Source organism: Diabrotica virgifera, chromosome 2 (genome assembly GCF_917563875.1).
Source record: "Diabrotica virgifera virgifera chromosome 2, PGI_DIABVI_V3a".
Taxonomy (NCBI): Eukaryota; Metazoa; Arthropoda; class Insecta; order Coleoptera; family Chrysomelidae; genus Diabrotica; species Diabrotica virgifera.
The window spans coordinates 274,168,312-274,183,658 of record NC_065444.1 but is presented as its reverse complement, the minus strand read 5'-3'; the positions used below and the strand labels follow the sequence as shown (position 1 = coordinate 274,183,658).

The 15,347-nt window shown below is 34.0% G+C and overlaps 1 protein-coding gene across 5 annotated transcripts in view; it reads right to left on the bottom strand.

The window, feature by feature from the left end:
* Positions 1-15,347, bottom strand: part of LOC114335738 (protein groucho) — a 645,524-nt gene that overhangs the window by 101,574 nt on the left and 528,603 nt on the right. For all 5 annotated transcript variants that reach the window (XM_050644661.1, XM_050644662.1, XM_050644664.1 and 2 more), the window contains exon 5: positions 7,722-7,859. In XM_050644661.1, coding sequence (XP_050500618.1) covers positions 7,722-7,859 — 138 coding nt within the window. The remainder of the gene's footprint in view (positions 1-7,721; positions 7,860-15,347) is intronic.

Below are 15,347 nucleotides of genomic sequence, written 5' to 3'. Positions count from 1 at the left end.
ATTTTAAAGGTTCAGTGGCAACTTCGTCTCTGACGACTAAAGTAGTATGTACAGGGTGTTTGGTAAAGAATGGGCCGTAGCTTAACCTTAGATTCCTGAGGTTAAAATAGGTCGATTTAAGCTAACTTACCTTAGTACAAAAGTTGATAATAACCGAAATACAGGCTGTCAAAGTTAAGCTTTTATTTTATTTATTTTTGAATATTTCCTGACAGGCATGGGAACAACAACATGAAATTTGGTAAGTGGTACTGGTACTGTAGACCCTACTAAATTATATTGAACAAACGTTTCTGGCTACTACCAGAGGCGTACGACGGGGGAACGTTAATGGTTGACCCTTCCCAAATTCTACGCCACTGGCGGAATTTCTATTTTAATGCAATTTTTTGATTCCCCAACGCTTTCTATGTAAATAACATACTCTTCATTCGTAACGATAAAGCCATTATTTTTCGAGATATCCGAAGCAAAAAACGAAGGAGCATAATACAATATTCAAAATAAGTGTGCCTTTTCATTTTTAACTTCAAATATCTCGAAAACTAATGACTTCATCGTTACGAATGAAGAGTATATTATTTTCATAGTATTCAGTATCAAGTATTGGAGAATCTAAAAATTATGCTAAAATAGCAGTTTCATCAGTGGCGTAGAATTTGGGAAGGGTCAACCATTCACTTTCCCCTGTCGTACGCCTCTGGTATTAACCAGAAACGATTATTTAACATAATTTAGTAGGGTGTACAGTACCTACACTTTGTGCTAAGTATCATAAGGATATGTCAAATAGTTTTATAGTACCGGGCACACATAGTTCTTAAAGTTTTAAATAAAGAATAAATTATTTAAAAAAATGAATACTTTAAAATAATATGACATATCCGTGTCATACTCGGCAGAAAGTGTAGGCACTTTACACCCTTTTAAATTATGTTAAATAATCGTTTCTGGATACTACCAGAACCAGAGGCGTACAACAGGGGAAAGTGGATGGTTGACCCTTCCCAAATTCTACGCCACTGATGAAACTGCTATTTTAGCATAATTTTTAAATTCTGCAATACTTTCTATGCAAATAATATACTCTTGATCAAATGAAAAGGCACACTTTTTTTGATTAGTGTATTATGCTCCTTCGATTTTAGCTTCAAATATCTCGAAAACTAATGGCTTTGTCGTTACGAATGAAGACTATGTTATTTACATCGAAAGTATTGGAGAATCAAAAAATTGCACTAAAATAGCAATTCCGCTAGTGGCGTAGAATTTGGGAAGGGTTAACCATTCACGTTCCCCCGACGTACGCCTCTGATAGTAGCCAGAAACGTTTGTTTAGCATAATTTAGTAGGTTGTACAGTGCCAGCACCACTTACCAAATTTCGTGTTGTTGTCCCATGCCTGTCAGGAAATATTCAAAAATAAATAAAATAAAAGTTTAACTTTGACACCCTGTATTTCGGGTATTATCAACTTTTGTAGTAAGGTAAGGTAAGTTATAAGTAAGGTAAGGATAAGTAAGGTAAGTTAGCTCAAATCGACCTATTTTAACGTCAGGAATCTAAGGTTAGGCTATGGCCCATTCTTTACCAAATACCCTGTATAAGAAAGAAATTAAAACTTTTTATGATCATAGAAATCCACACCACACCCACTTAGTTTATAAAAAAATGGCGATATAATAAACAATGGCACTTTCAATTTTTTCCATTTACTAAGTATGCCATACGACTTAAAAAATATAAATTATTCAAAATATCTCAAGTCTATTAGACAGTATTTATTATAATATATTTAAGTATAGAATACAAAAAAGAAAAAAACAACCGTATCCTACTATAACTCGACGACAGACGAACGCCTATAGAAAATTTATTATCTGCGACGGATTACAATAAATTTTTTGATTGACTTTTATGTTTAAACCCACAATTAAAAGGTAATTAATTTCATCATGCTTTTCAATATTAAATTATAGGATGTGGGATATTAAATTATACATTTTTCTGGTGTTTATGGCGGTGGGTAGTGGTTTTTCTACAGAATCGTTTAGTACAGGTGTGTGCTCCGACAAAAAGTTATTTATGAGCAACGGCGGTAAAAATGGCCGCTTTCCGATCCGATTGTTATATATGAACTCTGGCAAGTGTTTTAAATAACCGTGTTTCGATAATTTATGAGAAGATTATAGCTACTAAAAAAATAAGGAATATTAAAACACCATTTTTGAATTCAGAATATATTTTGTCGGAACATCAATCGTTAGCTTGCCTCCACTGTTCCAGTTTTTGTTCTAAGTCTCTTTCACTATTTTCTACTAACACGACATCATCAGCATACATTAAGCACCATGGAATGTTACCCTGTAGTTTCGCTGTTATCTGATCCAAAACTAATGAGAATAAATACGGACTAAGCACAGAGCCTTGGTGCAATCCTACTTTCACATGAAATTTATCAATATCTCCCACACCTGTCCTAACACTAGTCGTTACTCCCTCATACATGTCCCTCGCAATCTTTACATATTCACCAGGGACTCCTTTCTTATTGAGTGCCCACCACAGAATCTCACGAGGAACTCTATCATATGCTTTCTCAAGATCAATGAATACCATATGAGCGTTTGTTTCTTTACTCCTGTATTTTTCCATCAACTGCCTTATAATGAAAATTGCATCCGTTGCTGATCTGCCCTGCATACAGCCAAATTGATTCTCGGATATTTCGGTCTCTTCACGTATCCGTCTATCAATTACTCTTTTCCATATTTTCATGGTGTGGCTAAGCAGTTTTCTCTGTAGTTTGTACATTGTTGTATATCTCCCTTGGTTTTTGTAAACAGGTACCAGTATACTGCTTCTCCATTCGTCTGGCATTTGTCCAACTTCCATAATTCTATTAAATAGACCTGCTAGCCACCTTGTTCCTGTCTCTCCCAATGCTCTCCATACTTCCCCAGGAATATCATCTTGTCTTACCGATTTTCTTTCTTTATTTTTTGAAGCGCTTGAGCCACTTCCTCGTTTGTTATTTTGGTGACCATTGCTGCTACTGTCTCCGTTGACTCTACAGGCTGTCTGTCAAATTCTTCATTTAATAAGCTGTCAAAGTACTTTCTCCATCTCTTTTTGACATCCCTTTCGTGAACTAGTATTTTATTATTTTCATCTCTGATACATCTAATCTGATTAAAATCTTTTGCTTTCTCTGCTCTCTGTTTGGCTATTTTATATATCTTCGTTTCGCCTTCCCTGGTATCAAGTTGATCGTATAGGTTTGAATACGCTTCTGCTTTGGCTTTTGCTACTGCTACTTTTGCTTCCTTTTTCGCCACCATATAGTTTTGAAGATCTGTGTCAGATCTGGTTTCTTGCCACTTTTTATATAATTTCTCTTCCCTTTTATTTTTCCTTTTACTTCGTTTGACCACCACCAAGTCTTTTTATCCTCAAACTTTTTTCCTGACGTTTTCCCAAGTATTTAAATAGCAGTCTCTCTAATACTACTGGCCATTTTTCTCCAAATTGTATTAGGGCTTCCTTTCAGGTTCCAACATATTTTTTCTACTATTCTTCTCCTGAATAGACCTTCTTTCTCATCTTTCAGCAGCCACCACTTGATTTTTTGTGGTCCTCTCCGATATTTTTGTTTAGTTTCACTTTTTACTTCGATGTCCAGAACAAGCAGCTTATGTTGTTGGCTTACTGTCTCACTAACTATTACCTTGCAGTCCTTGCATTCACGTATGAATTCTTTCCTTATGATGAAGTAGTCTATTTGGGATTGATGTTGTCCTGATTGATACCTTAATAACCCTTAATGATGTAACCGACATTTAACTGTGAGAAAAACAGAAATCTGTAAGGCGAGTATAAAACCAATAATGACATACGCATCAGAAACAAGACAACACAGCCAAAATGTAGAGAGTGCTAGAAACAGTAGAAATGAGAATACTCAGAAGACTTAAGGGAAACACATTAAGAGACCAAATAAAGGAGTACGAGATTAGAACAAATTGCAATATACAAGGTATAGACTAATATAAAGAGAAAAAAAACTGGAAACAGCAAATCATTATAATGACATAAGTCATTTAAAGAGTCAAGTTAAAATAGCAAGGGATAAATCACAAAGTTGTAGAAGAAGTAACGGTCGACTATGCAAGAGATGGAGTGACAATCTTCCATAGAGGCAACAACCCGTCAATTAACAAGCAAAATTGGTTATATAAAGGAAGAATAAGAAGAAAAGTTGATGACTAAAAGAAATATCAGTCAAAAATCACAACTCTCCCTATATATTATTAAATTATGGTATACTTTATACCAGGTACGAGTATGTGCAGTTCATCGTGACTCACACTGTATGTGCAGAACAAGGCATAGAACATTGAATCATAAGACAAGAAATGCAGAATGATAAAGCTTGTAAGATAACGGCCATACTTATTGTCTTATATGGATATGAAAGCTGGGTAATAAGACAAAGAAGGAATTCTAGAATTCAAGCTAGGGAAATGATATATTTAAGAAGAGTAAAAGACAAAATTAAAGAATACCGAGCAATATGTAAAGAGAATGGACAATAATCGATATAACGATAACGTCCTCATCGCTTGTCAATAGCTAATCCTCTCTGTGTCCGCACTCCCTTTAACAACCGACCACTAACATCGATGCGCGCTGGAGATTGTACAAAATTCCGTGAAGAACGCCAAGAACTAAGTTCGATCCAGCTTGTTGATCTGGCTAGAACTTCTACTTCGGTGGACAGAGTCTACAATCGTCTCCCACTGTCTCACGATCACGATCTATCTCACCTTGGCCAATTTAAGAGATTAAAAAGGTTAGTTCAAAATTAATCCTTAGTAAGTTGACCCTTACGGACAACAGTCGTTTAAAAAGCTCGTTTCTTTACTGGCGTGTGTATATTAATTATGTTTCCTGCAAGTTTACGCTATTTTCGTTTTATACAAAAGAAAAAAGTCGTAATAAGGTCGTATTTTCTCATTTTTTGAAGTTAATCGTAACGACGTTCCACTTAGCGCGCAAAAACATCGCTACCGATACACATTCACTGCACGCCCACCTAAAAAACGGTCGTTAGAGCTAATAAATGACACAAACAAAGTTATAAAATTAATAACGTCAGAAACAACAATTACTATTAAACTCCATGAAAATATCATCGAAATAAAACTATTATATACCATAAATCTCATTTATTATTTAAAATTTTAATATTTATACGACGTGCCGCTGGTAAATCGTTCTAATTTATCACTGAATTCATTTATTTTTGTAACAGTTAATAGCGAATAGCGGAAGCGCTAGTATACACTTCATAAAAATCACACAACAATGTATGAAAAGCTGCAATAAAAACCCAAAAAATACTCTCGTATAACCGTTTTTGTGTAATGTACTCTCGTTCGTCTGTCATCGATTACAAACCATCTGTCACACACGTATCAGAAAACGTATCTAACAACTCTAACCCCTAAAATTGACCGCCAAAATTCAATAGAACTCTAAAAAATAGCCAAAACAAAATTGTGTCACTCATCGAAAATTATATTATGATTACGTTAAAAGTATAAAAAATATTTGTTTTATTTCAAACAAATTCAGTTAAAAAGCAACATATAAAAATGGTTCTACTATTTTTACAAACTTTAGTTCAATTATGAAAAATCTCAAAAAAGTTACAGAAGGTGTTAAAATAATTTTTTTATAGAAATTTTATGTTTGGTATGTTTAACAGTAAATGGTTGAGTTCAATTAGTTACCACTATAAACATCCTGGATTAACCGATAATAGTATAAAAGGCCCGGTTTCAGGTAAAATTTAAATATTTTTTCTGGTAAAATTTCTTTGCTTTATTATGGGAGTACTGTCTAGTCAGTGTTAATTGTCAAAAGACCAACTCTGTCTACCTCGGTTGCTTATCGCTCCGGGTGGGTTTTAACAATGGGCCAGGTCAGATAAATTTAATAATATTTACGACCGCACTAATTGAACTCAACCAGTTACTGTTGAACAAACCATACAACTATATATGTATTTGACTTAAATCTGTAAACATTTGTTCAACATCTACAAGAGAACCAGCGCAACAGTAGAACATTCTGCGACCACTTGGGAATCATTTCTTAAAGTCTCAAAGTTTTCCATACTTCGTGATAACCATACTGCGATATAAGTAGTTTTAAAAAAAACTCTGATTGGACTAGAATATGGTTCGGCTGTATTTTCGTTTTGCAACGAAATTGAAAATGGTTATTCATTTTTTATTTACATTTACTCTGATTGGAGTACGAAGGGAACCATTCTCGTTGGAACTTTACCGCGCTGAGCAGATGGGACATGAATTGTAAATTGTAGAATTCCCTCATCTTCCTTAGTCTCAGCATCCGTATGGCTTGCAAATTGTAGAAGCCTCGGATGTGTAACCAGAGAAGGTTCCCATTGTTTTCATTCTGGTAGGGTGTACAATAGCATTAATTCCCTCATCTTCCTTAGTCTCAGCATCCGTATGGCTTGCATATTGTAGAAGCCTCGGAGGTGTAACCAGAGAAGGTTCCCATTGTTTTCATTCTGGTAGGGTGTAGAATAGCATTATGTTGTTTTATATACCATTAGAGTGAAAACTTAGCCTTGTTGTAGCAGTTGCCGCTAGGGCATCTATGCCATTTAGTTCGTTGCAATCCGGGACTGTACGCTGGGGTTTGTTTTGGTTGGATCAGGGAGAGCAGCATATGTGCCTCCTGATGAGAGACTAATAAGTTTCGAAACCGGTAGAGGTGCTTGCTGCACTCTCTTATTGGACTAGAATATGGTTCGGCTGTATTTTCGTTTTGCAACGAAATTGAAAATGTTTATTCATTTTTAAATAGTTTTAATTTATATCGAAAAACTACGGTCGTGTTGGTGTAAATTTTTCTTCCTCAGAGCCTCCTTGACAACAGGTAGACCTAGAAATAGTACTATCGGAGGATGGAGGGAGACAGATTTAAATCAAAACGAAACCGTAGATTTTCTTATTTTACTAATGCCATACTCTGTATTACGAGTACACAGACTCGTTTCATACACGTTCTCTGAACTGTAAATTGGAATATTTTCCTAACGGTGCCTTTTGGTATTGTCATACCTGGGTTAAACAGAGAACTTGAATCGAGTCGAAATTCATTTCAGAAATCGTATTGTATTATATGGAGATCTTAATGCTGCAGTCGGCAATAGTCATATCTCTAAAATTATGGAACCATACAAAGAGTGTCCAAAAACTTATATCGGTCAAATTGGCAGAAACTTGAACAAACTAGAGCAGAATACAAAAGGGCTTTCAATAATAGAAAAACAGATTCTACTTATGCATTTCACCTTCTACAATTCTAGATCATAACCATTCCTTTAATAAATAGTTTAAAATTCTTCACATTCAAATTAAAGCTATATTTCAGTGTTTTATCATTGGACAATTTACTTTGATTATATTTTTCTACAATAATTGTTCAAAAGTGGTATTTTAAAACGTTTAAATCAGTTAAAAGTGTACTGCATAACAAGGCAAATGGTCAACCAGCAATAATTAACATAACATACTGTATGTTTTTTATTCATAAGAATTTATGGACTTGCGCCACAACTTTGTTTTGGTTAAACCGCTATATCTACTTTACTATATCTATCAACATATTGACCGACTTACCCCTATGATAGAATTCAGCTCAGCCATCGTGACTTGTTTGGCCCTTTCGACAGCTGTGGCTACTTGTTGTTGATGTTCTTGGGCGAGGAAGGGCAGCACTTGGGCGATGATTGCGTTTAAGCGTTTTGCTATTTCAGTCTGTAACAGTAGAAACACGAAACCATAAGATACAAGACAATACACAGGATGTAATATCGTCGGTTTGTATACGTAAGGGGTGAGGGGTGGATTCTAAGCGTGTAAAATTTAATTTATATGGGTGGGTTAGTCGTGGTTGCGTCCAATAATTGCGACAGCTGCCAGTTTTGTTTTTGCATGTGATATTTAGATATACAGTGCGTGGGTAGAGTATGGAAACATACAGATATCTGTGACACCCCCTATTATATAGTAACAAAATGTTGGTTATGTATATTACACAATTACACTTCTCCAAGAAAATAACTCACCACCTGAAAAATGGGTCATTTTTGATGACTCGAATTTCCTAAACTTGTTGTCCGATTTAAGTGATTTTTTTTAATGTTATAGCTTTATTCTTTACCAATATAGCTATAATAATATTGTTGCTAGACAGGTAAATCAAAGTTCGCGCCACACTGTGAAATATTCTAGCATTTATAAAATACTGAAATTAAAACCCAACTATAGCCTCATGTTTTCTTAACATTATATTTTTTGATTCATTCGCTTATGATGGATAATAAAAAAGTTAGGTACTTTAACAACTAGCCTCGTTTTTCGTCAATACAGGGTGTTTTTAAAAAAGTATAGCAAACTTTAAGGGGTAGTTCTGCATGAAAAAATAATGACAGATTGCTTTATAAACGTATGTCCGCAAATGCTGCGTTTTCGAGATAGGGGGTGTTGAAATTTTTCTAACCAACTGACGATTTATTTATTGCTCCAAAACCGGTTAAGTTTGATTGGTACACCCGGTATGCAATTACAATGTACCTGTCTAGCAACAATATTATTACAGCGATATAGGGCTTTTCATCGAATGTCATTTGTTTCGAGCTTCTGTCATGTGTCGTCTAATATTAATATATCTACGTCATACGTTATTGGTATTACCAATGATACAAACCAAAGACGTATGACGTAGATATCTTAATATTAGACGACACATGACAGAAGCTGACAAATGACTGTGAATGTAAAGCCCTATTGTTAAAGAATAAGGTTATAACTATTAAAAAAATCACTTAAATCGGAAAACAGGCTTAGGAAATTCGAGACATTAAAAATGACAAATTTTTAAGGTGGTACATTAATTTCTTAAAGAAGTGTAGATGGACCAGCGATTTAAAATTTTGTATTTTCGACGTTGCCAAATGTACAATTTCTGAGATATACGGATAATATGAGTGTTTTCAAATGGGACCACCAGTATATTTTACAATCTTCTGGTAGAGTTTTTAAAAAAATTTAAATTTTAAAATTGAAAAACAAATTTCGAACGAGCTCAAACAACAAATTAGAAATGATTGTACCGACATGAAGAATGTTGTTAAGAAACAAAAAAAAATTAAATTAAAAGTGATCATTTAAGGAAATACTTTTTAAAAAATATTTAAAGTATAAGACCACGAAGTATTTATTAACTGCCAATGAATGGTTATATTGCCTGAACACACAAATGTTTATTAATAAAAAAATAACCATCTACGTATATAAACAGCTTTGTTCCATTAACAGTAAAACGTATCCTTCTCATGGGGAAGATCCCATGGGGCTAATCTGAACTATTTTGACCAAAACTATCTAACAACATTAAATTACCTAAAATATATAAATTTGTATAATACGATTTAATGTAATAAATCACAAGACTTGTGTATATAATTTCCACTAATAACCTTGATTAATGTGGTACAAGATGGTAGTTTAAAACAAAGAAAACTTTTAGAGGTAATTAAAACAAGGTGCACCTTTTTTTAATTTTCGACTTTTACTGTCGTTTTTTTTTTGTGTGTTCCCTCCCTCCACACATTTTTTTCTTAGTACGCACTTATTATTATATTCTTTATATTTTACTTAAAAGTACGAAAAGGCAACAAAGTTTTAATAACATTGTGTTTAACTAATGGTACCACAATAATAATTTAATTGGAACGTACAAAAATATTTGGGGGGTTAAAAGGAACAAAACCCCCATAAAATTTTTATGAGACGCAGTATTTTTTTAAAGATGTTCCTTCCATAAGAATGCCACGAAAAGTCCATTTTTAATAAAAAATTCTCTAATAGTTTTCGATATTGGAAAAAAATCGATTTTCATTTTGAAACTTCAAAGAGCTGTAACTTTTTTATGTGCATATTTGTACTAAGGTAAGTTAGGTTCAATCGAACTATTTTTTTGTCCCAGAATATGTGATTTAATTTATGACCTGCCTTTTTGTTTCACCCTGTTTAAATTAAATGAAAAAGACAGAAAAAAGGGAAACAAAAAGAAGGATTACAAGCAATATAAGACAAGATAAGTAAAAAATTAAATAAGTAGGTAAAATCTGTAATTCCAAAAAAATAAACACTTTTTAGACATCACCTGGTATGTAGGTACAATTCATGTCGTACATGATAGTAGGTGTGGGTTAAACAACACAACATACAAAGTTCAACCGTTAATTATTACATAATTAGCTGGCTAGTCAACTGCTGTGCCGTGTCATGTCGCTTACTCCTATCGTGCCGTAAATGCGGTGTTATTACAATAAATTGGCAGTGACTATCCAACCACACGGTAGGAAAATTAAGACGAAAAATTACAAAAATGTTTTCGCCCATGCGAAAAGTAGTCCTGTCGCCAGGGGGGGTACAACGGCCTCGTTAATTCAGATGGACTTACTCAAGTTTTTTTTATGTATTTTGACCCGTAGAACACGAATTTTTTGGGTAACAGTTGATCCGGATGTCGATAAGATTGTTATAGACCAAGAACTTGAGGAATCAAATAACAGCGATTTTTGGCAAAACAAAACAATATTTTGTATTTTTTGGGCCATTTTAAGTAAAAAATATTTCTACAAGTTTTTTCGTAGGATGCACAGTTTTCGAGATAAACGCGGTTGAACTTTAAAAAAATCGAAAAATTGCAATTTTTGAACCCGAATAACTTTTGATTAAAAAATAAAATAGCAAGTCTGCTTACCGCATTTGAAAGTTTAAGTCCAATTATATCGGTTTTGATTATTTGCATTGGTAAAAATTTATTTTTTTATTGTTTAACAAAGCTATAAACACGTAGGGTTTCCCGTGCTTTTACATGCGTTTTAACGCATGTAACGTAGAAATAGTCTTGATTGCACTAGTACCTATTCTACCTACTCGTTCGATTTTAAATGAGAAATCATAGAAACATCACTCACGCACTAGTTGTTTGTAGCTTTGTTTAACAATAACACAATAAATTTTTAGCAATGCAAATAATCAAAACCGACATAATTTGACTTGAACTTTCAAAGGCGCTAAGCAGAATTGCTATTTTATTTTTTAATCAAAAGTTATTCGGGTTTAAAAATTGCAGTTTTTCGATTTTTTGAAAGTTCAACCGCGTTTATCTCGAAAACTGTGCATCCTACTAAAAAACTTGTAGAAATATTTTTTGCTTAAAATGACCCAAAAAATACAAAATATTGTTTTGTTTTGCCAAAAATCGCTGTTATTTGATTCCTCAAGTTCTTGGTCTATAACAATCTTATCGACATCCGGATCAACTGTTACCCAAAAAATTCGTGTTCTACGGGTCAAAATACATAAAAAAAACTTGGGTAAGTCCATCTGAATTAACGAGGCCGTTGTACCCCCCCTGGCGACAGGACTAAAGTGGACCTAATTAATTTAAACATTTTTTACTGTAGCAATAAAAGAAAATATATTTTTAGGTTTTTTTGGATCATCCTGAACAAAAATGTCTCTTGACCTTCAAATGTTCAAGGATCAAAAACACAAGTAAATACTATTTATTATTTTTTAATTCACGAAGTGTCTAAATTCAAGTTAAAACGTTGCTCTATCAGTTCCCAATAAGTATTTTAAGATTATTTCATTTTAAAACATTTTTTTTACAAAATCAATGGGAAAATCCTAGTAGCTGGCTGTATACCATAGTTAAAAACTCATACAGAAGTAAAAAACTTCTAAAAATTAGATCATCTTCTACAATACACAATACATCATCTACAATATTATTGTACAAAATATGGCGATTACAAGTCGATGTTATTGATTATATTATGCTATGAATACTCAAAGGGCAACATGGTTCCCTGCTCGAATAAAAGCGTGGTTCTTGCCAGTTCAATGGGAGTTGGTCTGTGCCCAGCGGCCCGGTCTTCCTTGTATTTTCCCATATGAAATGAAATAGAAATATGTCATCTCCGCATGCTACTATTTGTGTTGAGGAATGAGCTCATTAGTTCCGCTAGCCTTGACTGTGCCTTCTACTGCTATGTTGAATAGTTTAGTTGACAGGGAATCGCCTTGTCGCACTCCTTTTTCTATTACAATTGTGTTTCTTTTTCTATTGTTGAGTGTGAGTAGACTATGTAGGTAGAGAATATAAAGTCTATATTCTTAAACAATTCATTGATTTCATTTTTTCCTCCCTTTTCATAATAATTTTATTCACACAATAGTATTTTTATTTAATTTAATTTTTTATCAATTCCTTGAACGATAGGTCGATTGTTCATCTCGATAACAGGTCATCTATTTCTAACAATTTCTTGTTGAATTTTTTTCTGGGCGTTTTTTATTTGACTCCTCATTCTTTCTAATTGTTCTTCTGAGTTGGCATTGTTGGTCATTTCTTGTTTTATGAGCGAATTACTTGTAATGTTTTAAGTAGTTAGCAGATAATAATTTACTTTGCATTTGTATATATGCACTATACTAGTGCACTTTTAGTATGCACTAGAATCCATACAATTTTAACTTATTTTTTTAAAACCTAACTACCGTACTCTTAGCCACTCCCCAATAAATAACCGTTCTTCTGTATCCTGATCGGTCGGGATCGTAGTCGACCGGCAATCTTGGCAACAAAACACGCCAAAAAAAAGACGAGCAACACCGAAACAAAAGAAAAACGAGCTTTCGCTGCTTATTGATTGATTCGGTTCGAGTGGGCGTCGGAAAAGAAACAACAAGAAACAAAACAAAGGAGAATAAAAGTGTGATCGGCATTTATTGCCGCACACGTCATCCGAAACCACGGCCTCGGCCGCCGCGATCCGAAAGAGCAGAGCAGAGTGGAGAACAAGGCGCGCCGATAAATCAAACAACGGTAACTATACCGGATGTCCCCACGCAATTCAAAACCATCAATGAGGTGTGATAATTTGAACGTTTTTATTACTGTATTAGTTCTCAAAATAGAAAATGAGACCTTACAAGAAATAGAAATACGTAGATGAGTGCGACAGGGATGCATTATGTCACTACTGCTATTTAATGATACAGTGAAAGCATCTGCCAGGAAACCCTTTTGCAAGCAAACGAAGGAATCGTAATCAATGGAGAGATTGTAAATAATATTCGATACGCGGACGACACTGTACTAGTTGCAAGAACAACTGTATACATAAAAGAATTGTACATAGAAGAATTACAACGATTACTTACAAACATAAATATTGCTTGTAACAATTATGGCTTAAATATCAATATAAAAAAAACCAAGTACAGTAGAGCGTGTGCCACAAACCCGACCAGTGTAAACCAACTCTATTCAAAGTGCGTCAAAAATATAAACCTCAACATCGCCACATATAATGCTCGGTCGCTCTCTACCGAAGAAAGGTTCGAAGAAATGGAGGAAGAACTTTCAAAAGTGAATTGGGAAATTTTGGAAGCGAAGGCAGAAATGATAGAGGCAAACAACTGTTAACTTTTCTTTTGGAAAACAATCTCTATCAAATGAACAGCTTCTTTAAAAAGAAAAAACACAGAAGATGGACCTGGGAAAGTCCAGATGGAAAAACAAGGAACGAAATCGACTATTTCTTAACAAATAAAAAAGAATTATTTAAAGACGTAAATGTGTTAAACCAGTTCAGCACAAGCAGTGATCACAGGTTAGTAAGAGCTAAAATAACGATATCGATCGAAAAGGAAAGACTCAAAATGATAAATAAGAAACACCCAAAGAAATGGGTAAAACCAACTAATATTCAGGAGTTCGAAAAATATATTAATGATACATTGAAAGATACAACAACAGACATTAATATACTGAACAAGCAAATAATCACCACAATACAACAGGCTCAAACTAAATACTGTCCAACAAACCAAAAAGATGAAAAACTAAGTCAACCTACTAAAACCCTTATAGAACTAAGACGACAGATGAAAGGAGATACAAGTTCCAGCAAAGAAGCGCTAAATCAAATAAATAAGACTATCACAAAGTCAATAAGAAAAGACATAAGAAACTACAATGTAGAAAAAACAAAACAAGCAATAGAGCAAAATAAGAACATGAAAGTTTTGAAGAACGTAAGCGTACAAAAAGGAAAAATAGAAATCAACAAACTAAGAAACAGGACTGGAAAAGAAACTACAAACAGAGATGAAATATTAACAATAGTCGAAGAGTTCTACACAGAGTTATACAAATCAAGAAAAAAAGATGACAATGCGCAACCTCCAATTACAGTAAAAACTGGGGTATTAAATCAAGGATCGGATTTAATGCCCGATGTAACAAAATCAGAAATCAAAGAGGCTCTGAAGAAAATGAAAAATAATCGAACCCCAGGTGAAGATGGGGGGAAAAAGAATCGAACCCCAAATATACTACTTGAAAAAATTAAACAACTTTTCAATATCTGCCTTCACAACGCCAATATTCCAACAGACTGGAACAACGCTACTATGATTCTATTACACAAAGCAGGAGACAAAGCCAATTTAGAGAAGTACAGACCGATTAGCCTCCTCAGCCATTTATATAAGTTATTTACGCGAATAATAGTTAAGAGAATGGAAAGAAAGTTAGAGACTTATCAACCAAGAGAACAGGCAGGATTCCGAAAAAATTACGGAACAAATGACCATCTACAAAGTATAAAAACCCTGATAGAGAAAGTAGTGGAATACAATAAACCCCTAGTTCTAGTTTTTATCGATTTTCATAAAGCCTTTGACACAGTTGAACTTAGCAAAATATTACAGGCGCTTAAAGAATGCAGGCTAGATTATAGGTATACAAAATTATTACACAAAATATACTTACAGGCAACAACCACTGTCAAATTACATACTAACAGTAATCGCATAAAAATAGAACGGGGGGTTAGACAAGGAGACCCAATGTCACCTAAACTTTTTAATACGGTCTTAGAACATGCTTTCAAGAGTTTGGATTGGATGACAAAGGGAATAAAAATAGATGGAGAATACCTAAACAACTTACGTTTCGCCGATGATATAGTCATAGTAGCTGAGGATCTAGGTATGGCAAGAGAGATGGTACAAGAACTCGTTGTAGCTACAGAAAATGTAGGTTTAAATATAAACATCTCAAAAACAAAAATAATGACAAATTTGGTATCCAACCAGAACATCAGTATTGGTGGGAAGGAAATAGAACTCGTAGATAGATATAAATACCTGGGA